We start from the raw sequence: 27,202 nt of genomic DNA, 5'->3' as shown, positions 1-27,202 counted from the left end.
GGGACCTTTCACTCCAAAATTAACGAGGATTCATTTTGAGGTCTGAAAACATTAGATAAACTTTCATTGTTGGAGTGTTGCTTATGCAGATTTCTCTGAAACTGATCCACTGCTTGCACCTCATACCACTAACCAAGGACACTTATTAGTCAGATTGCTGAGATGCAGCTACAGTATGCAGAGGCTGATGTAAATTAAAGGTTGGCAATGTGATTAACTCAGGCCCAGAATACTATGACATATCGGCCTGTAATTAGGCTGCATTGTAATTGTGTGTAACTCAGGCCCAGAATACTATGACATATCGGCCTGTAATTAGGCTGCATTGTAATTGTGTGTAACTCAGGCCCAGAATACTATGACATATCGGCCTGTAATTAGGCTGCATTGTAATTGTGTGGTCTCACTTTTGCGCTACCTTGCAGTTAGAGAAGACAAGGAAGATTCAATGGAGGACGAGGAGACCATTCTCAGGAAGATGCGCCGGCTGACTGACTACTATGACATCCACAAGGAAATCGGGAGGTGAGGCACCAGTTTGTAAAGGAAGCTAGGAAGAAGAAATATATACACGCACACATATACATACACTGAGTGTACAGAACATTAGGAACACCTGCTCTTTCCATGACATAGACTGACCAGGTGAATTGAGGTGAAAGCTATGATCCCTTATTGTCACTTAAATCCACTTCAATCAGTGTAGATGAAGGGGAGGAGACATGTTAAAAAAATATTTTAAGCCTTGAGACAGTTGAAACATGAATTTTGGATATGTGCCGTTCACAGGGTGAAAGGGGAAGACAAAAGATTGAAGTGCCTTTGAACGTGTTATGGTAGTAGGTGCCAGGCGCACCGGTTTGAGTGTGTCAAGAACTGAAACACTGCTGGGTTTTCCTGTGTGTTTCAAGAATGGTCCACCACCCAAAGGACATCCAGCCTTCTTGTTACAACTGTGTGAAGCATTGGAGTCAACATGGGCCAGCATCCCTGTGGAAGGCTTGATATATTATAGAGTCCATGTCACAACGAATTAAGGCTGTTCTGAGGTGCACAAGAGGGTGCAACTCAATATTAGGAAGGTGTTCCTAATGTTTTGTGCACTCAGTGTATGTATATATACAGTACCAGTCAAACGTTTGGACGCACCTACTCATTCAAGGGTTTTTCTTTATTTTTACTATTTTCTACATTCTATATTCACTACATTCTACGTAGAATAGTAGTGAAGACATCAAAACTATGAAATAACACATTTGGAATCATGTAGTTAAACAAATCAAAATATATTTTATATTTGAGATTCTTCAAAGTAGCCACCCTTTGCCTTGCACTCTCTTGGCATTCTCTCAACCAACTTCACCTGGAATGCTTTTCCAACAGTCTTGAGTTCCCACATATGCTGAGCACTTGTTGGCTGCTTTTCATTCACTCTGCAGTCCAAATCATCCCAAACCATCTCAATTGGGTTGAGGTCGGGTGATTGTAGAGGCCAGGTCATCTGATGCAGCACTCCATCACTCTCCTTTGTCAAATAGCCCTTACACAGCCTAGAGGTGTGTTGGGTCATTGTTCTGTTGAAAATCAAATGGATAGTCCCACTAAGCGCAAACCAGATAGGATGGCGTATCGCTGCAGAATGTTGTGGTATCCATGCTGGTTAAGTGTGCCTTGAATTCTAAATAAATCACAGACAGTGTCACCAGCAAAGCACCCCCATACCCCCTTCTCCATGTTTCACGGTGGGAACCACACATGCTGATATCATCCATTCACCTACTCTGCGACTCACAAAGACACGGTTGGAACCAAAAATCGCAAATTTGGACTCATCAGACCAGAGGACAGATTTCCACCGGTCTAATGTCCATTACTCGTGTTTCTTGGCCCAAGCAAGTCTTTTCTTATTATTGTTGTCCTTTAGTAGTGGTTTCTATGCAGCAATTTGACCATGAAGGCCTGATTTCCCACAGTCTCCTCTGAACGGTTGATGTTGATGCGTCTGTTACTTGAACTCTGTGAAGCATTTATTTGGGCTGCAATTTCTGAGGCTGGTAACGCTAATTAACTTTTCCTCTGAAGCAGAGGTAACTCTGGGTCTTCCTTTCCTGTGGTGGTCCTCATGAGAGCCAGTATCATCATAGCTCTTGATGGGTTTTGCGACTGCACTTGAAGAAACTTCTTGAAATGTTCCGAAATGACTGAACTTAATGTAACGAATGTAAAGTAATGACGGACTGTCGTTCTCTTTGCTCATTTGATCTGTTATTGCCATAATATGGACTTTTACAAAATATGGCTTCATACCACCCCTACCTTGTCACAACACAACTGAAGGAAAGAAATTCCACAAATTAACTTTTAACAAAGCACACCTGTTATTTGAAATGCATTCCAGGTGACTACCTCATGAAGCTGGTTGAGAGAATGCCAAGATTGTGCAAATCTGTCATCAAGGCAAAGGGTGGATATTTTGAAGAATCTCAAATATAAAATACATTTTGATTTGTTTAACTACATGACTCCATATGTGTTTTTTAGTAGTTTTCATGTCTTCACTACTATTCTACAATGTAGAAAATAGTAAAAAATAAAGAAAAACCTTTGAATGAGTAGGTGTGTCCAAATTTTTGAATGGTACTAGATGTAAATGTAAAACCAACAAATCAATTCGTAATTTTGTATTAATTGTAAGAACTATTTCCTTATAAATGTTCTAATTAATAAGTTATGCTTATAAATAATGAAATATGTGTTTATTCACTGTTTCGAAAATTGTCGGTTAATGCTTTCACGTGAAAGTGATTGTAAAATGTTACATCCTAATCAATAAAAATATTTTTAGAGGAGCGTTCTCCTACGCAAAACGAGTGACGCAGAAAGTGGGGAAAATAGAGTATGCTGCCAAGTTCATATCTGCCCGAGCCAAGAGGAAGGCCTCTGCACTGAGAGAGATGAACCTGCTGTCTGGGCTGGACCACGAGAGAGTCCTGTATTTCCATGATGCCTTTGAGAAGAAGAATGCAGTCATCATTGTCACAGAGATGTATCCTTTTCAGAGTTCATACTCACCGGTGCCTTTTACACAGATGAAGTATTTTATTTGACTTGAAGAGTGGGGAAAATGGAAGGTGTAACGGTCTTTATTTGTAGCAGACACACATGCACAGACACACTCACATTCCTGTGTTTGCATATTTTTTTTGCATAAGTATTTCCAGTGTCAAATCTCCTTGATCAATGCATAAAGATGCAACGAGGAGCTTCTGGAGAGGTTTACAAAGAAATCTACAGTGATGGAGTCGGACGTGAGTTGGTTACCGTGTGCTTGGAGGACACTTAATTATGGGATCATGAGTAACAGTGACCCCTATTGTAAGATCCTTGAACTCGTCTGTATCAACTTGGCACCTGGAATTATTATCAAACGAAGGCAACCAAGTAAATCCACACACTTTTACAGGAATAAGCGGGACCTTGGGTAACACTTGATATGATCAAAACACCCTGTTTCTCTTATTGTATAAGAATGTGTCTCCCATAATATCTTTTACAAAATGTAACATAATGACAGTAACATATCCCTGTATACTTGGTATACCTGCAGATCCGCTGCTGTATGAGACAGCTGTTGGAGGGTGTGGACTACCTTCACCATCAAAATATTGTCCATCTGGATATTAAGGTAAACATGTTTCTAGTTAAAAGAGAGGTTTAAGGCCAGGCACCTCAGGCTGAAAAATAATAATAATAATAAAAAATAATAATAATCTACCTATCAATGGTATTTTGGTCAATTAATATTCTTTTTTTTTTCAAAAAGTAAACATAAAAATGTCCAAATATATATTTTATTTAGTTTATCATACTACTGTCATTAACATTTGAATGAATTTTAACCACTTTAAAATGGACATACATCTGTACATTCAAAGCTCACTACATTGCATTCCACATAGTTCCGAAGCCCATTTCATAGAGAATGTTACAGACTGGACTGCATCTAGTAATTTCTTTTATTTAACCTTTATTTCACTAGGCAAGTCAGTTAAGAACACATTTTTATTTACAATGACGGCCTGCGGGGACAGGGGCTGGGATTTAAAAAAGAACAGATAAATTAAATATAGAATAAAGCACACATCACGATGAGAGACAACAACACTACATAAAGACAGACCCAAGACAACAACATACCAAGGCAGCAACACATGACAACACAACATGACAACATCATGGTAGCAACACAACATGGTAGCAGCACAAAACATGGTACAAACATTATTGGGCGCAGACAACAGCACAAATGACAAGAAGGTAGAGACAACAATACATCATGCAAAGCAGCCACAACTGTCAGTAAGAGTGTCCATGATTGAGTCTTTGAATTTTCATTTCATTTTATTTAACCAGGTAGGCCAGTTGAGAACAGGTTCTCATTTACAACTGCAACCTGGCCAATATAAAGAAAAGCAGTGCGACAAAAACAACACAGAGTTACACATAAACAACGTACAGTCGATAACACATTAGAAAAAGCTATGTACAGTGTGTGCAAATGTAGAAGAGTAGGGAGGTAAGGCAATAAATAAGCAATGGAGGCAAAATAATTACAATTTAGCATTAACACCGGAGTGATAGATGTGCAGATGATGATGTGCAAGTAGAGATACTGGGGTGCGAAAGAGATAGAGGATAAGTAACAATATGGGGATGAGGTAGTTGGGTGTGCTATTTACAGATTGGCTGTGTACAGGTACAGTGATCGGTAAGCTGCTCTGACAGCTGATGCTCAAAGTTATAGAGGGAGATATAAGACTCCAGCTTCAGTGATTTTTTGCAAATCGTTCCAGTCATTGGCAGCAGAGAACTGGAAGGAAAGGCGCCCAAAGGAAGTGTTGGCTTTGGGGGTGACCAGTGAAATATACCTGCAGGAGCGAGTGCTACGGGTGTTGCTATGGTGACCATGGAGCTGAGATAAGGTGGGGCTTTACCTAGCAAAGACTTATAGATGGCCTGGATCAAGTGGGTTTGGCGACGAATATGTAGCGAGGGCCAGCCAAGAAGAGCATACAGGTCGCAGTGGTGAGTAGTATATGAAGCATTGGTGACAAAACGGAAGGCACTGTGATAGACTGCATCCAATTTGCTGAGTAGAGTGCTGGAGGCTATTTTAGAAATGACATCGCCGAAGTCAACGGTTGATAAGATAGTCAAGTTTTACAAGGGTATGTTTGGCAACATGAGTGAAGGAGGCTTTGTTGCGAAATAGGAAGTCGATTCTAGATTTAATTTTGGATTGGAGATGCATAATGTGAGTCTGGAAGGAGAGTTTACAGTCTAACCAGACACCTGGGTAGTTGTAGTTGTCCACATATTCTAAGTCGGAACCGTCCAAAGCAGTGATGCTAGTCGCGCAGGCAGGTGCATGCAGCAATCGGTTGAAAAGCATGCATTTAGTTTTACTTGCATTTAAAAGTAGTTGGAGGCCTTGGAAGGAGTGTTGTATGGCATTGAAGTTCGTTTTGGAGGTTTGTTAGCACAATGTCCAAAGAAGGGCCAGATGTATACAGAATGGTGTCATCTGCGTAGCGGTGGATCAGAGAATCACCAGCAGCAAGAGCGACATCATTGATGTATGCAGAGAAAAGAGTCGGCATCAGAATTGAACCCTGTGGCATCCCCATATAGACAGCCAGAGGGCCGGACAACAGGCCCTCCGATTTGACACGTTGAACTCTATCTGAGAAGTACTTAGTGAACCAGGCGAAGCAGTCATTTGAGAAGCCAAGGCTATTGAGTCTGCCGATAAGAATGTGGTGATTGACAGAGTCGAAAGCCTTGGCCAGGTCGATGAAGAGGGCTGCACAGTATTGTCTTTTATCGATGGCGGTTATGATATCGTTTAGGACCTTGACGTGGCTGAGGTGCACCCATGACCAGCTCGGAAACCAGATTGCATAGAGGAGAAGGTATGGTGGGATTCGAAATGGTCGGTGACCTGTTTGTTAACTTGGCTTTCGAAGATTTTAGAAAGGCTGGGCAGGATGGATGTGGGTCTAGAGTATCTCCCATTTGAAGAGGGGGATGACCGCGGCAGCTTTCCAATCTTTGGGGATCTCAGATGATACAAAAGAGAGGTTGAATAGGCTAGTAATAGGGGTTGAAACAATTTTGGCGGATAACTTTAGAGAGGGTCCAGATTGTCTAGCCCAGCTGATTTGTAGGGATCCAGATTCATGTTTGGATTTGGGTGAAGGAGAAGCCGGGGGGGGGGGGGGGGGTCTTAGGCAAGTTGCTGCAGGGGGTCCTGAGATGTTGACCGGGGTAGGGGTAGCCAGGTGGAGGATAACATCAAGGACAGGAGCCTTTTCTGGGTGTTTGGAGTCATGCCTTGTCGGATTGGTAATAATCTGAGAAAGATTTAGGGAGTCCCATTGCTTTAGGACTTGGTCAGGTGGTTTAAGCATGTCCCAGTGTAGGTCACCTAGCAAAACAAATTCAGACTTAGTGTAAGGGGCCAGGAGAAAGCTTAAGGCTGGTAGGGTTCAGGCCGGTGCTGATGGAGGACGATAGCACCCAGCAACAGAGCTATTTGAAAGTTTAATGCTTAAAACCAGCAATTCAAATTGTTTGGGGACAGACTTGGTAGAGACAACCGAGCACTGAAGGTGATCCTTGGGAAAGATTGCCACTCCACCACCTTTGGAAGATCTGTCTTGCCGAAAAAGGTTATAACCAGAAAGGTTAAAATCAGTATTTAAAACACTCTTCCTTAACCACGTCTCAGTAATGACCAACATATCTGGAGTGGAGCTGTGAACCCACACTTTCAATTGATCCACTTTCTAATATAAGTAATACTGTTAACGTGCAGAAAACCCAGGCTTTTACGAGAGCAGAAATCAGTGAAGTAGATATCAGAGCACAAGTCAGATTTGGGGCTAGCAATAGTAGATGGGCCAGGGTGTACTTTACATGCACATTTCCAGATATCATCAACAGTAATACAATCAAGGCACGGCATAGTACAGGGAGTGCTGATTTATGACATCTGAATGTGCATCAGATGGCAACAAGATCATATTGTAAAGCAATTTCATCAGGAAACAGGAATACAAAGCCGGCGAGAGGTGGTTAGAATAGGATGGGAGGCCAAGAGTCCATGTAACCAATAGAGAGTCAGAGTGTGAGAACAAATAGTCTGTCCCACGGTTGGGTAAAGAAAGTTCGTAGTCAACAAAGCATGCAGGAGTCAGGAGGCAAATAGAAAAATGCACTCGAAAAATATATATATAACGACTTGGGGCTAGCCATTCAGTTCAGAGTTACTCGCCCCAACAGTGCGTGTGTGCTGGAGGAGAGCGAAAGCTCGGGAGAGAGGGGGGGAGTGTAGTGGGCGTACCTGTACCAGACAGCGGGAGGCAGGCCAGGGCAGATGGTGAACAGATAGCCAGGTGAAGTCCAAGCAGCAGTGCAGCAGGCAACAGAGTAGGTGTCACACCCACTCGGGAGAAGCTTGGAAGAGACGGTCTTTGAAGAGATGGTAAATGGGTGTATTCGGGTGTATTCAGTGTATTCGTCTTTAACTGCCATTTACCAAAGTCCCACACTTCCCACAAGCCAACTCTGCTTCAGAAGCATCCGCATTCACCAAATTGTGTGTGGTTGTCCTTAGATATTATCAACCGACTTGCCCAGAGGAAGTTGTTGATATGGTGTTCATTTTTTATTTTAGATAATATTTTATTTTCAAAAATGCACCAAAAATGTCTTTACTATTTTACAGATACTGTAGAAATATTTAAAAAATATTTATCCTGGAGTGTCTTAAAGAAATAAAATAAAAACTATTTAGGCTGACTTCATCCAGTGGCCAGAAAAAATGTATTTGCGTGGTATTCCAAATTTTTATGAGATCACAAAATTTGCGTATTTTTTTTTTTTTTAACATTTTTTTTTTTACATTTTATCCCCAATTTTCGTGGTATCCAATCGCTAGTAATTACTACCTTGTCTCATCACTACAACTCCCGTACGGGCTCGGGAGAGACGAAGGTCGAAAGCCATGCGTCCTCCGAAGCACAACCCAACCAGCCGTACTGCTTCTTAACACAGCGCGCCTCCAACCCGGAAGCCAGCCGCACCAATGTGTCGGAGGAAACACCGTGTACCTGGCCCCCTTGGTTGGCGCGCACTGCGCCCGGCCCGCCACAGGAGTCGCTGGAGCGCGATGAGACAAGGATATCCCTACCGGCCAAACCCTCCCTAACCCGGACGACGCTATGCCAATTGTGCGTCGCCCCACGGACCTCCCGGTCGCGGCCGGCTGCGACAGAGCCTGGGCGCGAACCCAGAGACTCTGGTGGCGCAGTTAGCACTGCGATGCAGTGCCCTAGACCACTGCGCCACCCGGGAGGCCCAAAATGTGCGTATTTTAACATTTTTCTTTTTTTTTGTAAAAGTTGATTGCGATATAACAAAATATCCCTATTAGGGTGTTGGGCCTGGTCTTAAAGATATCTCACGAGATATTCTGGATAGTACTGTTTTTGTTTGTTTATTGCAAGTGTGCATTTAGACAAGGAATATGTCCCTCTGAATGCATACATTTAGTCAAAAACAAGGTTTTGACTATGACCACTGGTCTTTATTCTAATCTCTGACCTTATCTTTGGGTTTCCTCTCTAGCCTGATAACATACTCATGGCAGACCCCCATGGTGATCAGATCCGCATCTGTGATTTCGGCAACGCCATGGAGCTCACACCCGACGAGGCTCAATACTGCAAATACGGCACACCAGAATTTGTCGCTCCAGAAATTGTCAACCAAACTCCAGTATCCAAGGCAACTGACATCTGGTAAAAATGCTGGAAGCCATTAAAGTGTTTAAAACTTGATTCCTATCACAAATGGGTCCTCTCTAATTCTCTTCTTTCTCTTCCCAGGCCGATTGGAGTCATCACATATCTGTGGTAAATATGGTGTCTATGCAGTGATTACAAAACCAATCATTGATTCATAAGATGATTAATCACGATGGAATTATTATGCACATGCACACTACAAGCCAAATGGATGAATAAACACCTGTTCATTGCTATTTTAATTACTATTAGAGACCCTATCAAAAAGGCCAAATTTGCCCCCTCGTGGAACTGTAATAATAATGGAACATGGCTCTAGAATCAGTGAACAATTAGTGAGAGGAGGAGAAGTTAACAGGTGTTTCTGCATTTCAGCTTGACTGGAGTATCTCCGTTTGCTGGAGAAAATGACCGCAGCTCCGTGCTCAACATCAGGAACTACAATGTGGCTTTTGAGGAGAGTATGTTCGCTGACCTGTGCCGTGAAGCCAAGGGATTCATCATCAAACTGCTGGTGGCAGACAGACTGTGAGTGAAACCTATAGATTTTAATATGTTCAGGCCAAAACTTGAGATGTCCATATGCTACTCAGAATGTCATGTAAATCATGCATTTGATTTAATTGCCAATGTTCCAGACAATTTTAGTTATGGATGTCAAGATAGGATTCGTCCTTAGGATGTTTCCTCTGTTCTTATACATGTGTGGGCTCCTTAAGACGAACTAGAAATCTAATGTAAAATGGTATCATGTCATCCCTTTAGTAGGCCTGATACACAGGAGTGTCTCCGTCATCCATGGTTCAAGGTGAGGCATGTGAACGTTGACTATGGACTCATGTGTGACGCATAACTTTAGGGCTCTGTTCTAACTTGAGATCCCCCGTCATATAATTTGGTAAGATATTGAGCAATTTCAAAATTACGGAGTAATATATGCTAATCTATTCTGTTTTCATTTTTTCATAAAGACCCTTACCAAAGGGAAGGCCATAAGCACAGAGGCCCTCAAGAAGTTTGTGTCTCGCCGAAAGTGGCAGGTAAGGGATCTGTCAAAGCGTCTTTTTTATTATTATTATACAATTCAAGCCATGATTTTTATTTTCATCTGATTCAGTCTAATATTTGTTTATGTCCATCTTTTCAGCGGTCCCTTATCAGCTACAAATCCAAAATGGTAATGAGGTCCATCCCTGAGTTGCTGAATGACTCATCCAGCCACATCTCCATCGCTGTTCCCCGACACCTCAAAGAGGGCTCACCCCCACCATCGTCGTCCTCTGACTCCGACGAAGATATTGACGAGCTTCCCTTCATTCCAATGCCACTCACCATGGAGTTCTCTGGATCAAGAATGTCTCTGAATGAGATCCCGGACGATCAGGAAGGCACAGGCAGGCCAAACGGCCCCATTGACAGACCAGGATCAGCAGTCACTCATGGCCAACAGAAGATGGTGAGTGAAACCACTGGGAGAGAGAAAGAGGCTGGAGATTCCGCAGGTAAAGGCCACGGCAGGAAAAGGTCAACGCTAGAAAATGACAAGGGGTCTTCGGACGAGGAGGCTCCCGCAGAGTTGGTGCAAGTATCTGAGAAAGCAAGAAGGCCATTGTGCAGAGGCTTGAGCTTGGAGTCAGATAAGCCAGAGGGAGGAACCAGAAGGGGGCCGCTGCGTAGAGGGGGCTCTGCAGACAGTGCGCTGCTACTCCACCTCGTACCAGAAGAGGACACTCCGGAAAGGAGCCGACGAGTCCTCAAAAAGACAGTATCCATGGAGCTGCCTAGGAGGAGCACAAGCCCAGGGCCTCTGAGTCAGGAGGACTATGCTCTCAAACTGGAGCTGATGCGGCAGAGGCTACTTCGAGGCGGCTCTGTAGACAAGAAGATGAGTGGCCTGCGAGGACCCCTGCTGGAGACGCTGGGCATGGACGATGGAAAGCAGCGGTTGTCACTGGAACGCTACTCGCACGCCCCCCGCTTAGGGGTTCCCCCATTAACCAGGGCAGCTTCCAGCGACCAGCCTGGAGAAGACGAGCTCAAACCCAAATTGCTTCGCAAGAGCGCCTCCTTCAGTCAAGGAGATGATGCAGAGCCCATTCCTCTGCACAGACGGTCCGGGGAGCCACTGGAGTTCCCGCAGATAGAGGAGCGAAGACTCAAGGAGGCCATATCCATGTCTGCTCTCACTGAGCCATTCAAGAATGACTCCCGCCCTGTGACTCCCAGGGAACCGTCCCCTAAACTTCCCATACCAAGCCCAGAGCCTGGGGAACAGGAGACAACAGCCAAGATGGAGAACAAAGAGATTAGGACTGTGGAGTCCATTGGCAAAAAAATGGATGGAGTGAGTACAGACAGTAATGCAGATCAGAGATCGAACACAGGTGGCTTCTCAGAGAAGAACATGAGCACGTCAGAAGAAGCAATGATTGAAACAGAGTACGTGGATCTGAGGGAGCCTATCCCTCCTTGGAGGGAGCCTAGCCCTCGTGTGAGGGTTCTTCCATTAGAGGAACCAATGGAGGAAGAGAAAGAAGAGATTGAGGAACAAGAGACTGTTCCTGTAGATGAACCGAAAGCTAGAGAAGTTGAAGAAATACACAAAGAGGAACAAAAAAAAGTCAAAGTAGTAGAAGAAGAAGTGAAGGCACCAGTAAAATCTTCTGAGATGGTCATTACTACAAGCTCCATAAGGGTCACGCCAGCACCAGCATTTTCAAGGGCACCAGATAATGTTGTGACTCCCTTTCCACCTACCCTTACTGTGCTCCCAGACGGTAGGACCTCTGCGTACGCTAGCATAATGCAAACCATCATGGTCCCCTCGCTTCAGCCCCTAGTTAGCCCCCCATTAGCAGACTCCACCCCTGTAGTTGTTCCAGTCCTTGCACAAGCCCCATTTCCAGCATCAACATTAATACCCACATCTTCAACTGTCCCTGATCCATCAAAACCAGTAACTCTGCTATCTACACCAGGGGAACACCCTGCTGTCTTTTCAAGGGTGGCATCCCCCGAGCCCAAGGAAATGAGTCCACCCAAGGTTTCCCCGTGCCCCACGCCCCAACATGAGCTCTCGCCAGGGGGACTAAACCTCCAGGACATTGCCTCAGAGGAAATATTCGAGGCACGCTTCAAAAAGCGTGACTCTTCTGTCATTCGAGGCCTGAAGCTTCTCAACTGGTCAAAGCCTGAGGAGAAACAAGTAGCCTCTTTGGACTCTGCCGAGTCAGGCGAAGATGTATATCGTCCTGGGCCCGTTGGAGCGCCGCTTGAGCTTGTCCCCAGGAGATTGGAGGAGAAGTCCAAGTCGGTGCAGGATCTCCGCGAGGCCCAGAAGGACCAAGGTTTTATGAGAAGGCTCTCCATGCGCCTCAAGAGGACTCCGTCAGCCGAACGCAAGGTAGAAAAGCCAAATGAGGAAGAACCGGTGGCTCCCAGGCGCCGGCTCTCCTGGGCTCTCCCCGGCCGAAGAGGATCCCATTCCCAGGAGAGAAAGGAGGTGGAGATGATGAGGATGGATGGGGGAATGGAAGCCGAGGTGGAACAGGAGGTCAAGGAGCCAAAGAAGCCAAACGAGTCGCCAGTCATGGCCATGCGCAGGAAGATCGAGTCGACGGTGTCCGGAATATCCATGAGGATCCGCAGTGCCTCAGAGGAGAGGAGGGTAGCAGCGGAGGAGAGGGAAGCCAACAAACCAGAGAGCAAGAAGACACCCCTGTTCTCTATTCTGCGCAGGTCGACTTCCGAGGGACGTAGCCTAAAGAATATGGCTGGACACAGTGTCCCTCAGAACCAGCTGGTTTCTCAGTCGGGCACCGGAGCTTCCTCAGATTCCCTGGAGTCCATGTCCAGCGTCAAGTTGGAGACAGCATCAAAGGGTACGAGACTTCTACCAACATATAAATAACATTTATTTAGAATGGACATATTCCCCCTACACCTGAAAATGTCATATGTTTCTTTTGAAGATGATTACTGAGCAGAATTCGACAAAACCAAACTTTACCAATTAAAGGGTGTATTATCACTGTATAGAGACAATGTCACTATTCTGGAGTGTTACTAAGAATGTAATAAGAATCATACATTTTATCAATTATGCAAACCCTCCCACCCCCTTCCCCAACCAAACCTTTGTTCTTGCATACTGAGATACAAGAAAAAGTTAATCTAAGGAAACACGCTTCCCTATGTGTGCTATCATCCCCTTTTTTCTTTGTTACTATTTATGTTCATTTAACTTTGTTATGTTTGTTCCCTCTGGCAGGGGCAGAGGGCGAACGTAGGTCCCGATGGGACCGTTGGGGCCTAACCAGAGGCAGCAAGAAAGACAAGACGGTCTCGCAGCCTGATATCCCCACGGCTATTGCCAGAGAAAATGGCTCCCTACGCTCTCGCTCGTACTCCAGACTGGCATCTGGTAATACTTAAAGTCCCTAATTTCTTAAAGAGATTGTTTATCCAAATTTCCAGACCTGGTAATCTCAATTACATTTCAAAATAAGTATTCAGATATCTTTTATTTGAAATGAAAAGTAGTTGAATATTTAAAAAGTAGTTGAATATAAGTAGTATAAATACACTTGGAAACTGTTTGAAAATACTCAAATACACTTCCATGCATTTAACCCATGTATTTGAAAATATATTGTATTTGAAATAAGTATTTGAAAATACTTTCAAATACAATTTGCTAGACTATTTGGTTTAAAAAAATAACCATTCAAATGTTTTGGGCTGTGTATTTGAAAAGCATTTAAAATACCAGATACGCAAACACACATGTATTTGAACCCAGGTCGGCAAATTACAACATTTCATATTTGTTCCCTTACCCTAAAAGCACTCAGTGGACAGGAAGAAACCGCAATCCATCATCATGTATCAAATTACCGGAGGGTTATGAGAATATTCCATCAACGTTCCACCAAACAATTTATTTTCAATCTCTTTTCTATTTTTAAAATAAATATACCTTCCGGTAACCCGCCTCACTCAATGTGACACGGATCCGCAATTTTTTTTAGACCTTAGCTACTAGCTATTTAGTCATTGTTAGCCACTGCTAGCGGCCTTTACCTTCTGCACAGGCACCAACCGTTTATTTTTTAGCCTGGATAATACCTACCAGCCTCAGACTGTTTTTTTCCACCACAACGCCGGATTACTGCCGTAAACCCTGGACCATTACTCCTGATCATCACAGCTAGCTAGCTGCCACCGAGTGACCCAGCCCCGAAGCTAGCCCTGAGCCAGGCCCACATCCTGGCCTACTCTGTGATCACCCGGCTACCCAGCCGATGCCTCCCGGACACGGCTAGAATCTACTACTCCACCGGATACTTCCCGTAAGCTCTGGACCTTTGCAGCAGATCATCACTGCTAGCTAGCTGCTACCGAGTGGCTAAAGTGGCTAACCCCCCTGCCCCGAAGCTATCACCAGTTAGCAGCGAGCCAGGGGCATCTCCCGGCTAGCAAACACAGTTACTACAACTACAACACCTCTTTCGCCATCTGGACCCTTTGTCGACACGGCGCCCCGCCGTACCACCACGACTGGTCCGCAAACGTAATTCCGTCCACTGTGCCCTCAACCGGCCGTTGCTGAACGTCGGAGCTGACGCTTCTACTTACCACAGCTTGCTAACTTTAAACGCTGTGTCTCCCGCGTGCTAGCGTAGTAACGACTACCCCGCGGCTTCCCTGTTCCATCTATTGCTGTTCACTGGACCCTATGATCCCTTGTCTACGTAGCTGGTGCCTGCTGGACTGTTCATTTATCACGTACTCCATTTGGATAATTTTCCCGTTTTATCTGTCGGCCCTAGTCCCGAACTCAGGCCCTGTGTGTAGTTAACCAACCCACTCTGCCCATTCATCGCCATTTTACCTGTTGTTGTTTTAGCTGATTAGCTGTTGTCTTACCTGTTGTTGTCTTAGCTAGCTCTCCCAATCAACACTTGTGATTGCTTTGTGCATCGTTTTATATCTCTCTCAAATTTCAATATGCCTTGTATACTGCTGTTTAGGATAGTTATCATTGTTTTAGTTTACAGTGGAGCCCCTAGTCACCACTCTACATGCCTTAGATTCATCCTTTGTCCCACCCCCCACACATGCGGTGACCTCACCCAGTATAACCAGCACGTCCAGAGATGCAACCTCTCTTAACATCACTCAGTCCCTGGGCTTACCTCCACTGTACCCGCACCCCAACATACCCCTGTCTGCACATTATGCCCTGAATCTATTCTACCACGCCCAGAAATCTGCTCCTTTTATTCTCTGTCCCCAACGCACGAGGCGACCAGTTTTGATAGCCTTTAGCCGTACCCTCATCCTACTCCTCCTCTGTTACTCGGGTGATATGGAGGTTAACCCAGACCCTGCGTGTCCCCAGGCACTCTCATGTGTTGACTTCTGTAATCAAAAAAGCCTTGGTTTCATGCATGTTAACACCAGAAGCCTCCTACCTAAGTTTGTTTTACTCACTGCTTTAGCACACTCCGCCAACCCTGATGTCCTTGCCATGTCTGAATCCTGGCTTAGGAAGGCCACCAAAAATTCCGAGATCTCCATACCCAACTACAACATTTTCCGTCAAGATAGAACTGCCAAAGGGGGAGGAGTTGCAATCTACTGCAGAGATAGCTTGCAAAGTTCTGTCATACTTTCCAAGTCTATGCCCAAGCAGTTCGAGCTTCTAATTTTAAAAATGAATCTCTCCAGAAATAAGTCTCTCACTCTTATAGACCCCCCTCAGCTCCCAGCTGTGCCCTGGACACCATATGTGAATTGATTGCCCCTCATCTATCTTCAGAGTTCGTTCTGTTATGTGACCTAAACTGAGATATGCCTAACACCCCGGCCGTCCTACAATCTAAGATAGATACCCTCAATCTCACACGAATCATCAAGGAACCCACCAGGTACAACCCTAAATCCGTAAACATGGGCACCCACATAGATATTATCCTGACCAACTTGCCCTCCAAATACACCTCTGCTGTTTTCAACCAGGATCTCAGCGATCACTGCCGCATTGCCTGCATCCACTATGTGCCCGCGGTCAAACGACCACCCCTCATCACTGTCCAACGCTCCCTAAAATACTTCTGCGAGCAGGCCTTTCTAATCGACCTGGCCCGGGTATCCTGGAAAGATATTTACCTCCTCCCATAAGTCGAAGATGCTTGGTCGTTCTTTAAAAGTAATTTCCTCACCATGCATGCCCATTTCAATTTTTTTTTAACCGATATAGCCCTTGGTTCACTACAGACCTGACTGCCCTTGACCAGCACAAAAACATCCTGTGGCGGACTGCAATAGCATCGAATAGTCTCTGCAAAATGCAACTATTCAGGGAAGTCAGGAACCAATACACGCAGTCAGTCAGGAAAGCAAAGGCTCGCTTTTACAAACAGAAATTTGCATCATGTAGCTCTAACTACAAAAGGTTTTGGGACAATGTAAAGTCCATGTCCACTGTAATGTCCAATGTCCTGATCTCCAATCCAAAATATAATCGGCATTCTATTTCGCAACAAAGCCTCCTTCACTCACGCTGCAAAACTTACCCTAGTAAAACTGACTATCCTACCGATCCTTGACTTTGGCGATGTCATCTCCAAAATATCTTCCAAAACTCTACTCAGCAAAATGTATGCAGTCTATCACAGTGCCATCCGTCTTGTTACCAATGCCCCTTATACCACCCACCATTGCGACCTGTATGCTCTAGTTGGGTGGCCCTCGCTACATATTCGTCGCCAGACCCACTGGCTCCAGGTCATCTATAAGTCTATGCTAGGTAAAGCTCTGCCTTTTCTCAGCTCATTGGTCACAATAACAACACCCACCCGTAGCACGAGCTCCAGCAGGTATGTCTCACTGGTCATCCCCAAAGACAACGCCTACTTTGGTCGCATTTCCTTCCAGTTCTCTGCTGCCAGTGACTGGAACAAATTGCAAAATCGCTGAATCTGGAGACTTATATTTCCCTCACTTACTTTAAACATCAGCTATTTGAGCAGCTAACCGATCGCTGCAGCTGTACATAGTCCATCTAAATTGCCCACCCAATCTACCTACCTCATCCCCATATTGTTTTTATTTACTTTTCTGCTCTTTCGCACACCAGTATCTCTACTTGCACATAATCTGCTCATTTATCACTCCAGTGTTATTCTGCTAAATTGTAATTACTTCACTATTTATTGCCTACCTCCTCACGCCATTTGCACACACTGTATATAGACTTTCTTTTTTTTCTATTGTGTTATTGTCTGTACGCTTGTGTATTTCATGTGTAACTCTGTGTTGTTGTTTGTGTCGCACTGCTTTGCTTTAACTTGGCCAGGTTGCAGTTGTAAATTAGAACTTGTTCTCAACTAGCTTACCTGGTTAAATAAAGGTGAAATATATATATATATTTTTAAACATACACAGAACATGGTTGCCATCGTCACAGAATTGTGTGTCCAGTTTTCTGAGGGTTCTATAACATTAATATCTTATGTTCTGAGAACATGGCAACCATATTCTGTGCATGTTTGGTAGGATGTTAATGGATTATTCTCCTAACTCTCCGAGAACTGGACACATGAATGTTCTTGCAACGTTCCCATTAAACGTATCTAGAACATTCATATTTTAAGTTCTGAGAACATGGTTAAGCACGTTCTGGCTAAGTTATATTTGACATTAAGAGAATGTGTCTCATGGAAAGATTCCTTGCACATCAATAGAACATTCCACATTAAAAAAAATATGTAAATACCTGAGACTTAAAACTTCTTAGGGATCAAGTCCTGTTAACGGGATCGATTTGACATCATCCGGTGAAATGGCAGTGCGCCAAATTCAAATTAAATTACTATAAATATTAAACTTTCATGAAATCACACAAGCAATACACCAAATTAAAGCTACACTTGTTGTTAATCCAGCCAACGTGTCAGATTTCAAAAAGGCTTTACGGCGAAAGCAAAACGTGCTATTATCTGAGGACAGCACCCCATCAAACAAACACAGACAATCATAATTCAACCCGCCAGGCGTGACACGAAACTCAGAAATAATGATATAATTCATGCCTTACCTTTGACGAGCTTCTGCTGCTGGCACTCCAATATGTCCCATAAACATCACAAATGGTCCTTTTGTTCGATTAATTCCGTCGTTATATATCCAAAATGTCCATTTATTTGGAGCGTTTGATCCAGAAAAACACCGGTTCCAACTCGCGCAACATGACTACAAAATATCTAAGAAGTTACCTGTAATCTTTGTCCAAACATTTCAAACAACTTCCCTAATACAAATGTAGGTATTTTTTTACGTAAATAATCGATCAAATTTAACACGGGATAAACTGCGTTCAATAGCGGATAAAAACAAAGTGGAGCGAGCTTTCAGGTCACGCGCCTCTAACAAACAGTACACTTCACTCGAAGCTCGTTCTGAACTGTCCTAATTCTTCATTACACAAAGGAAAAACATCAACCAATTTCTAAAGACTGTTGACATCTAGTGGAAGCGATAGGAACTGCAAACAAGTGCCTTAGAAATCTAGATCCCCATAGAAACTCATTGAAAAGAGAGGAACCTGAAAAAAAGTTTTTCCTGGATGCTGTAATCGCTGCCAAAGGTGCTTCAACAAAGTACTGAGTATATGGTCTGAAATACTTATGCAAATGTTATGTTTTTTTATTTTTAATAATACATATGCAAAAATTTCTAAACCTGTTTTTATTTTGTCATTATGGAGTATTGTGTGTAGATTGATGAGAAAAAGGGGTCTGAATACTTTCCGAAAGCACTGTAGCTTGCCAGTGTGTAAACTCGCTTGTCAGTCTAAACAGCATGTTGATACTCACAGTTGTTGAAAGAGTCTAATTAGCAAACAGTGAAAGACATATCAAACAACATTTATTTTTATGTTGTCCATAGAAATGCCAATTTTTTTACTTCTTAAACCCATTCCCAATTTGTCTCTCTTCCAGACTTCCCTCCCGTGTTCCACATCAAGTTGAGGGACCACGTGCTGCTGGAGGGAGATCCCATCACCCTTAGCTGCCTCCCTGCTGGCAGCCCCCACCCACACATCTCCTGGATGAAAGGTAAGAACTTAATATAAGAGCAGAATGTAATATCAACCCCTATAGTATCTTCAGAAAGCATTTAGACCCCTTGACTTTTTACACGTTTTGATAATTAAAGCCTTCTTCTAAATTGTTTTTTGTTGTTGTTATTCCCCCTAATCAATCTACACACATTACCCCATAAGCACAAAGCAAAAACAGTTTCTTTTTTATTTTTATAAAAACTGAAATAGTAAATTTAAATAACTATTCAGACTCTTTACTCGGTACTTTGTTGAAGCACCTTTGTCAGCGATTACAGCCTTGAGTCTTCTTGGGTATGACGCTACAAGCTTGGCACACATGTATTTGGGGAGTTTCTCCCATTCTTCTCTGCAGATCCTCTCAAGCTCTGTCAGGTTGGATGGGGAGCATTACTGCACAGCTATTTTCAGGTCTCTCCAGGGATGTTCGATCAGGTTTAAGTCCGGGCTCTGGCTGAGCCACTCAAGGACATTCAGAAACTTGTCCCAACGCGGCTCCTGCATTGCCTTAGCTGAGTGCTTAGGGTTGTTGTCCTGTTGGAAGGTAAGCCTTCACCCCAGTCTGAGGTCCTGAGCACTCTGGAGAAGGTTTTCATCAAGGATCTCTCTGTACTTTGCTCCGTTCATCTTTGCCTCGATCCTGACTAGTCTCCTAGTCCCTGCAGCTAAAAAACATTCCCACAGGATGATTCTGCCACCACCATGCTTCACCATAGGGATGGTGCCAGGTTTCCTCCAGACCTGACACTTGGCCAAAGAGTTCAGTTTTGGTTTCATCAGACCAGAGATTTTTGGTTCTCATAGTCTGAGAGTCCTGAAGTGCCTTTTGACAAACTCCTAGTACGCTGTCATGTGCCTTTTACTGAGGAGTAGCTTCCATCTGGCCACTCTACCATAAATGCCTGTTTGGTGGATTGCTGCAGCGATGTTGTCCTTCTGGAAGGTTCTCCCATCTCCACAGAGGAAGTCTGGAGCTCTGTCAGAGTGACCATTGGGTTCTTGGTCACCTCCCTGACCAAGGCTCTTCTCCCCCGGTTGCTCATTTTGGCCCGAGTGGCTAGCTCTAGGTAGAGTCTTGGTGGTTCCAAACTTCTTCCATTTAAAAATTATGGAGGCCACTGTGTTCGTGGGGAACTTCAATGCTGCAAAAAATGTTGGTACCCTTCCCCAGATCTGTGCCTTGATGCAATCCTGTCTCAGTGCTACTCTGACATGCATTGCCAACTGCGGGACCTTATATAGACAGGTATGTGCCTTTCCAAATATTGTCCTATCAATTGAATTTACCACAGGTGGACTCCAATCGAGATGTAGAAATATCTCAAGGATGATCAATGGAAACAGGATTCACCTGAGCTCAATTTCAAGTCTCATAGCAAAGGGTCTGACTATTTATGTGAATAAGGTATTTCTGTTTTTATTTATTTGATCAATTTTAGAATAAGGCTGTAACGTAACAAAATGTGGAAAAAGTTAAAGGGTCTGAATACTTTCCGAATGCACTGTAAATGCATCATATTGCATTATAACTGTTGGCTTTAAGTGTACATTTTCTCCCACCTCAGATAAGAAGCCTCTGCAGATTGATGCCAGAATGAACATGATCTCCTGCCCGGATGGCAGGCAGCTGCTGATGATCATGACAACCACCAAGAAGGATGCAGGGCTATACGAGTGTGTGGCTACCAACCCTCTGGCTTCGGTCTCCAGCTCCTGTACTCTCTCCCTTGCTCGTAAGAGTCACACACACCTCAGAAAGGGAAATAGAGGGAGAGAATTGTCGTTATTTTTTTGTTGGTTTTCTAAATGACAGATTTTCCTGCTCTATTATTTCGGTTTGGATAGACCCCTTGGCCAACTCAGTTGTTCGAACGAACCTATTCTAGCGCAAATTCCTTTCTAATTCTGTTACGTCAGAAAATGATACCAAATTAATTACCATCAACTAATCTTTAGACCAACTCTCTTGCAACTGAAAATCTTTTTTATTTCGGCCTATATCATTTGAAACACTTTTAGTGGTTTTGAATGAACAGGACTGAGTTGAACCTATACCTCTCTGCCCTTCTAGGGCTGCCCAATCATCCTGGGACTCCTGAGGTTCCCCAGCGCTATAAGAACACTGCCCTGGTCCTCTGGAGGCCCTCGGACACTATGGCACCCTGCACCTACTCTCTGGAGAGAAAAGCAGAGGGTGAGTCATGGTGTCACATACACTCACACATACAACATCATTCGTATCATTTCAAAGTCTGAACTTAAAGCCATACTGTCCAAATGCAGTTGTATCATACGTCAAATGTCCACAGACCAACACATTATTGCCCTGTTGCAGTCATTAGCAATATTGCAGTGTTGTTCTGTTCAATCACTGATAGAAATACATTTACATTTAAAAATGTAATCCTTTTATCAAGGCGAGACCCAAATGCAGACACAGGAGGCAGATGGTTGGAGTCTTACAATGTTTATTAATCCAAAGGGGTAGGCAAGAGAATGGTTGTGGACAGGCAAAAAGGTCAAAACCAGATTAGTCCAGGAGGTACAGAGTGGCAGACAGGCTTGTAGTTAAGCAGGCAGAATAGTTATGCAGGCGGGTACAAAGGCCAGAAACAGGTATGGGTCAAAACCGGGAGGACTAGAAAAAGAAGAATGCAAAAAGCAGGAGAACGGGGAAAACGCTGCTTGACCTGGAAACATACAAGACAAACTGGCACAGAGAGACAATAAACACAGGGATAAATACACTGGGGAAAATAAGCCACACCTGGAGGGGGTGGAGACAATCACAAGGACAGGTGAAACAGATCAGGCCGTGAGGGGGGGGGGGGGGGGGGGGGGGGGGGTCAAGTGCAAGTGCTGGTAAATGTCTTACATTTTGTATTTTAGGTGAGGAGGCGGATTGTTTAAGATACTGTTTGAAGAGGTAGGGTTTCAGATGTTTACAGAAGATGGGTAGGGACTCTGTCCTAGTTTCAGGGGGAAGCTGGTTCCACCATTAGGGTGCCAGGACAGAGAAGAGCTTGGACTGGACTGAGCGGGAGCTGCCCCTCCCGTAGGGGGGAGGGCCAAGAGACGTGAAATGGCTGAACGAAGTGCTCGGGTTGGGTTGTAGGGTTTGAGCATAGCCTGCAGGTAGGGAGGGGCAGTTCCTCTTGCTGTTCCATAGGTAAGCAACATGGTCTTGTAGTGGAAGCGATCTTCGATTGGAAGCCAGTGGAGTGTGCGGAGGAGCGGGAGAGACATGAGAGACATTTTTTAATGCAGTTTTATTATCCCAATGATTCATTCAAAATAACTGCCTTCCGTGACCTTATTCTCTGACAATGATTGAAATGAGTCTTTCTAAATGAAATATCAACATGAACACGTAAATGTATGTCTATGGTCTTTCTCCCCCAGGTGAGAGTAACTGGCTCATCGTGGCCACTGGAGTGGCTGACTGTTACTACAATGTGGTAGACTTGCCAGGAAGGGGCACCTTCAGGTTTAGAGTGGCGTGTGTGAACAAGGCAGGCCAAGGACCCTACAGTAACCTCTCAGAGTTAGTGTGCCTGGACGCCTCAGGTATGTGCTACTTTCTACTATGAAGACCTAATGGTAATACAGTATGTCATTATTATCATACATTTATTTTCCATTTGGTTTAAATGTTTGCACACTTGTATGATGTACTTTAGGCACCTGGAGATGGACAAACTCCTGTAAACGTCTATACTTTCTCCATCAAATAGGAATGTTTCCTAGCAAAGTCTTTTTCATAGAGTTCTACGAGAGGGCTCACTCTCGTAATACTAAAAACGGTATTATTCTGAATCAACAGCACCAACAAAATCCAGTGGATCAGTCGTTGTGAAGACAGTCCATGCAGCACCGGTTGTCAAAACGTCAGCAATTACCGTCCCCTCCATGAAGCCTGTGCCTAGTAAAGTGCCGACCCCAGCCCCATCTTTCTCCCCATCCACACAGACCCCATCCCCCTCTGCTGCTGCTCCCACTCCTGCTGTACCAGCGGCCAAGTCTATTGCTTCTATCCCCGCTTTTAAACCTGTTGATTCCAAACCCTCAGTCCCTCAGACCCTAACCAGCGCTGCCTCCGCCCCCATTGTTATTAATGTGGCCCCATCCCATCGGGCCATCCCTGAGATCCAAAGCCCGTCTCCAGTTCAGTCCGCTCCTGCCCCGGCCAAAGCCAAGACCACCATCAATATCAACGTCACGAAAACGCCACAGTCTCAACTGGGAACCGTAACCAAGCTCGCTCCTCCTACCGTTCTCCCCAAACCCCAGAGTCCCATCAATATTGTCTCTCCCATGACTAAGACCCCGCACCCACCTGTGGCCCCTCCCACAGCCATTGGCAAACCCATTTCGTCTGTGCCCATGTATGCGCCAATACCGGCTACCACGGCACGCGTCATCCCACCATCCCCCTCCACCCCCATCTCACCCCCGGTGGTGCTGGTTTCCAGCATGAGTCCTGTAGGGGATGGTGGGGTTACACCCACACGTATGACCCCGTCTGGGCGGATGACCCCCTCCGGCACCCTGTCAGGACGCAAGACGCCCTTGGGGGGACGCCCTGGTGAAAGTTCCCTGCGCCAGGGAGTGCCCCAGAAACCATACACCTTCATGGATGAGAAGGCCAGGTAAAAAATGTAAAAAGTAATGTCCACAATGCTCCCACAGTGATATGCTCAGAGATATTTTAGACACAGCATTTCCCTCAAGACTGTATCCATAACTGTGTTATTACACTGAACAAAAATATAAATGCAACATGCAACAATTTGAAAGATTTTACTGAGTTACTGTTCACGTAAGGAAATCAATAAATTGAAATAAATTCATTAGGCCGTGATCTATGGATTTCACATGACTGGGATTACAGATATGCCTCTCTTGGTCACAGATACAATACATGACCAAAAGTATGTGGACACCTGCTCGTCGAACATCTCATTCCAAAATCATGGGCATTAATATGGAGTTGGTCCTCCCTTTGCTGCTATAACAGCCTCCACTCTTCTGGGAAGGCTTTCCACTAGATGTTGGGACATTGCTGCAGGGACTTGCTTCCATTCAGCCACAAGAGCATTATTTAGGTTGGGCACTGATGTTGGGCGATTAGGCCTGGCTCGCAGCCGGCGTTCCAATTCTTCCACACCAATCTCGACAAACCATTTCTGTATAGACCTTGCTTTGTGCAAGGGGGCATTGTCATGCTGAAACAGGAAAGGGTCTTCCCCAAACTGTTGCCCCAATGTTGGAAGCACAGAATCGTCTAGAATGTCATTGTATGCTGTAGCGTTAAGATTTCCCTTCAATGGAACTAAGGGGCCTAACCCGAACCATGAAAAACAGCCCCAGACCATTATTTCTCCTCAACCAAACTTTACAGTTGACACTATGCATTTGGGCAGGTAGCGTTCTCATCCACCAACCCAGATGGTGAAGCGTGATTCATCACACCAAAGAATGTGTTTCAACTGCTCCAGATTCCAAAAGCGGCAAGCTTTACACCCCTCCAACTGACGCTTGGCATTGCGCATGGTGATCTTTGGCTCGTGTAAGGCTGCCCGGCCATGGAAACCCATTTCATTAATCTCCCGACGAACCGTTCCTGTGCTGACGTTGCTTCTAGTTTGACCGTTTGTGAAGAAATTCTTCAGTTGTGCCATGCTACAGTTTCATCAGCTGTCTGGGTGGCTGGTCTCAGACGATCCCACAGGTGAAGGAACCAAGTGTGAACGTCCTGGGCTGGCGTGGTTACACGTGGTCTGCGGTTGTGAGGCCGGTTTGGCTTACTGCCAAATTCTGTTAAAAATCGTTTGAGGCGGCTTATGGTAGAGAAATTAACATTGCATTCTCTGGCAAGAACTCTAGTGGACATTCCTGCAGTCAGCATGCCAATTCCACGCTACCTCAAAACTTTAGATATCTGTGGCATTGTGTTGTGTGACAAAACTACACATTTTAGAGTAGCCTATCTGAATTTTCGCACAGAATCTTTTCTGGGATTATTTTATTTCATGAAACATGGGACACTTTACATGTTGCATTTATATTTTTGGTCAGTATATTATTAATATTATTATAATTATGAAACACTATTATTATTATTTATTAAATTATGCATTTCCCTGGAAATCTACCTTTAATTCAGTTAGAATTACTTTTGAGTCTGTTGTAATGTTGATACATTTAGAGAGACATCATACATCATACATCATCATCCATATAATAAGCCTTATTATACAACATTTTAATGGTTTGTATACAGTTATCTTCTTGATGGCTTTTTTTGAAGTGTCAACTCAAGGTTGTCTCTTTGTTTGTCTTAAAGGGGCCGCTTTGGGGTGATCCGAGAGTGTAGAGAGAACGCCACGGGCAACCTGTTCATGGCTAAGATTGTGCCCTACGAGGCAGACAATAAACAGACAGTGCTGCAGGAGTACGACATCCTCAAGTCCCTCCACCACGACAAGATCATGGCTCTGCACGAGGCTTACGTCACGCCCCGCTACCTGGTGCTCATCTCGGAGTGCTGCAGTGGAAAAGAGCTCCTCTACAGCCTCATCGACAGGTCCGACAGCACAAACTCTTACGTGTACCAACTACATTTACATTTAAGTCATTTAGCAGACGCTCTTATCCAGAGCGACTTACAAATTGGTGCATTCACCAGCGGCTAATGGATATAACTCGTTTATTTCTGTTATATGATTTTGTATGTAATGAATTTAATTTGCTCTGTATAGTATCCCTGGGCCAGGGTTGGGGTCAATTCCATTGGATTTCTTCGTTGAAAAGCTATTTATCTTCAAGGACAACTTTGGAAATTAGTGTTTCTATTAATGCTTTAAAGGGCTATAGTCAGGGGATGCAATGCAAATCTTGTGGTATTCTTTTTTTTAACCAAAAATAAGTCAAGTCAAATCAGAAGAAATTGGAATTTCAGTTTACTTTCTCAATTGATGGAATTGACCTCAGCACTTTCATCCTTTGTTGTCCCCCTAGATTCCGCTACTCCGAGGATGACGTGGTGGCCTACATCGTTCAGGTCCTGCAGGGTTTGGACTACCTGCACAACCGCCGCATCCTGCACTTAGACATCAAGCCGGCGAACATCATCATCACCTACATGAACGTGGTGAAGATCATTGACTTTGGCAGCGCCCAGACCTTCAACCCACTCTTCCTCAAGCAGTTCAGCCCGCCTGTTGGAACTCTGGAGTATATGTGTAAGTCGTGAGCATGATCGAAATCGATGTGTCTCAACCCGATCCTACCGGTTGAAACTTAGTTTGTTGTTGTTTTAGCCTGGCACTAACATACCTGATTCAACTTATCAATCAAATATGTATAATAGGGAATCCTTGTGTATAATAATATGTATTAATGTGATCGTTTTTAAACATGAGCAATCTGAACAGGGAATTTCAAGCACATCAAAATGTGTTCTGTGCGGAAAATGCTCTGTAGCCAATCGGTCTGTCTCTGTGGCACGATGTAGACACAGACGGTAAGGGACGGCTCATAATACCATATACAGATGCCACGACTGAGCGGCGAACAGATTGTGATAGATGAATCTTTGATCAATGAATCATATGTTATTACCAGGTACAGTATGTGAACACACGCTAGTTGTGCCTATTTATGTGTCCTGAACACCTCAAAGTTCTCACACTGACCTTTCCCTAACCTGCTCTTTTTCCTAACCTTTCCCTAAAGCGCCTGAGATGTTGAAAGGGGATGTGGTGGGCCCTCCGGCTGACATTTGGAGTGTAGGTGTGTTGACCTTCATCATGTGAGTATGACCAAGGCTTTGGGCCAATGTCATTTGAACACATTTGAAACTTAAGCCAAATCCCGGTTCATTCAAGTACCATTCATGAGTTGCAATTTGTCTCTATACAGTTCTGTAAGTTTTTATTTTATTTTTTATAAATGAATCCATTTTTGCAGTCATCTACACAGTGTAACAGATGGGCACCTGCTTTACATGAATAAAATCAAACTTTATGTAATGGCTTCATCCGAAGAGGAGGAGCAGGGATTCGACCAAAACGCAGCGTGGTTATATGACATAATATTTATTAAACAAAACCGAAAACACGAAGAACACTTGAATAGATACAAAAACAACAAACGACGTAGACTGACCTGAACGAAAGAACTTACATGAAATGAAGAACGC

The 27,202-nt window shown here is 44.2% G+C and overlaps 1 protein-coding gene across 1 annotated transcript in view; it reads left to right on the top strand.

Annotated features, from left to right (window-relative positions):
* Nucleotides 1-27,202, top strand: part of spegb (striated muscle enriched protein kinase b) — a 114,746-nt gene that overhangs the window by 82,646 nt on the left and 4,898 nt on the right. Inside the window, exons 21-39 of the mRNA XM_055879046.1 lie at nt 426-525; nt 2,846-3,046; nt 3,251-3,308; nt 3,608-3,685; nt 8,692-8,864; nt 8,952-8,978; nt 9,246-9,398; nt 9,636-9,678; nt 9,842-9,910; nt 10,018-12,751; nt 13,141-13,293; nt 18,878-18,994; nt 20,565-20,732; nt 21,071-21,193; nt 22,402-22,566; nt 22,823-23,648; nt 25,346-25,585; nt 26,020-26,243; nt 26,737-26,812. Of these exons, the coding sequence (XP_055735021.1) occupies nt 426-525; nt 2,846-3,046; nt 3,251-3,308; nt 3,608-3,685; nt 8,692-8,864; nt 8,952-8,978; nt 9,246-9,398; nt 9,636-9,678; nt 9,842-9,910; nt 10,018-12,751; nt 13,141-13,293; nt 18,878-18,994; nt 20,565-20,732; nt 21,071-21,193; nt 22,402-22,566; nt 22,823-23,648; nt 25,346-25,585; nt 26,020-26,243; nt 26,737-26,812 (5,728 nt within the window). The remainder of the gene's footprint in view (nt 1-425; nt 526-2,845; nt 3,047-3,250; nt 3,309-3,607; nt 3,686-8,691; nt 8,865-8,951; nt 8,979-9,245; nt 9,399-9,635; nt 9,679-9,841; nt 9,911-10,017; nt 12,752-13,140; nt 13,294-18,877; nt 18,995-20,564; nt 20,733-21,070; nt 21,194-22,401; nt 22,567-22,822; nt 23,649-25,345; nt 25,586-26,019; nt 26,244-26,736; nt 26,813-27,202) is intronic.

The sequence above is a fragment of the Salvelinus fontinalis genome, chromosome 23 (genome assembly GCF_029448725.1).
Source record: "Salvelinus fontinalis isolate EN_2023a chromosome 23, ASM2944872v1, whole genome shotgun sequence".
Classification (NCBI taxonomy): Eukaryota; Metazoa; Chordata; class Actinopteri; order Salmoniformes; family Salmonidae; genus Salvelinus; species Salvelinus fontinalis.
The sequence above is the reverse complement of the archived record's forward strand: the minus strand, read 5'-3'. Positions and strand labels throughout refer to the sequence as shown.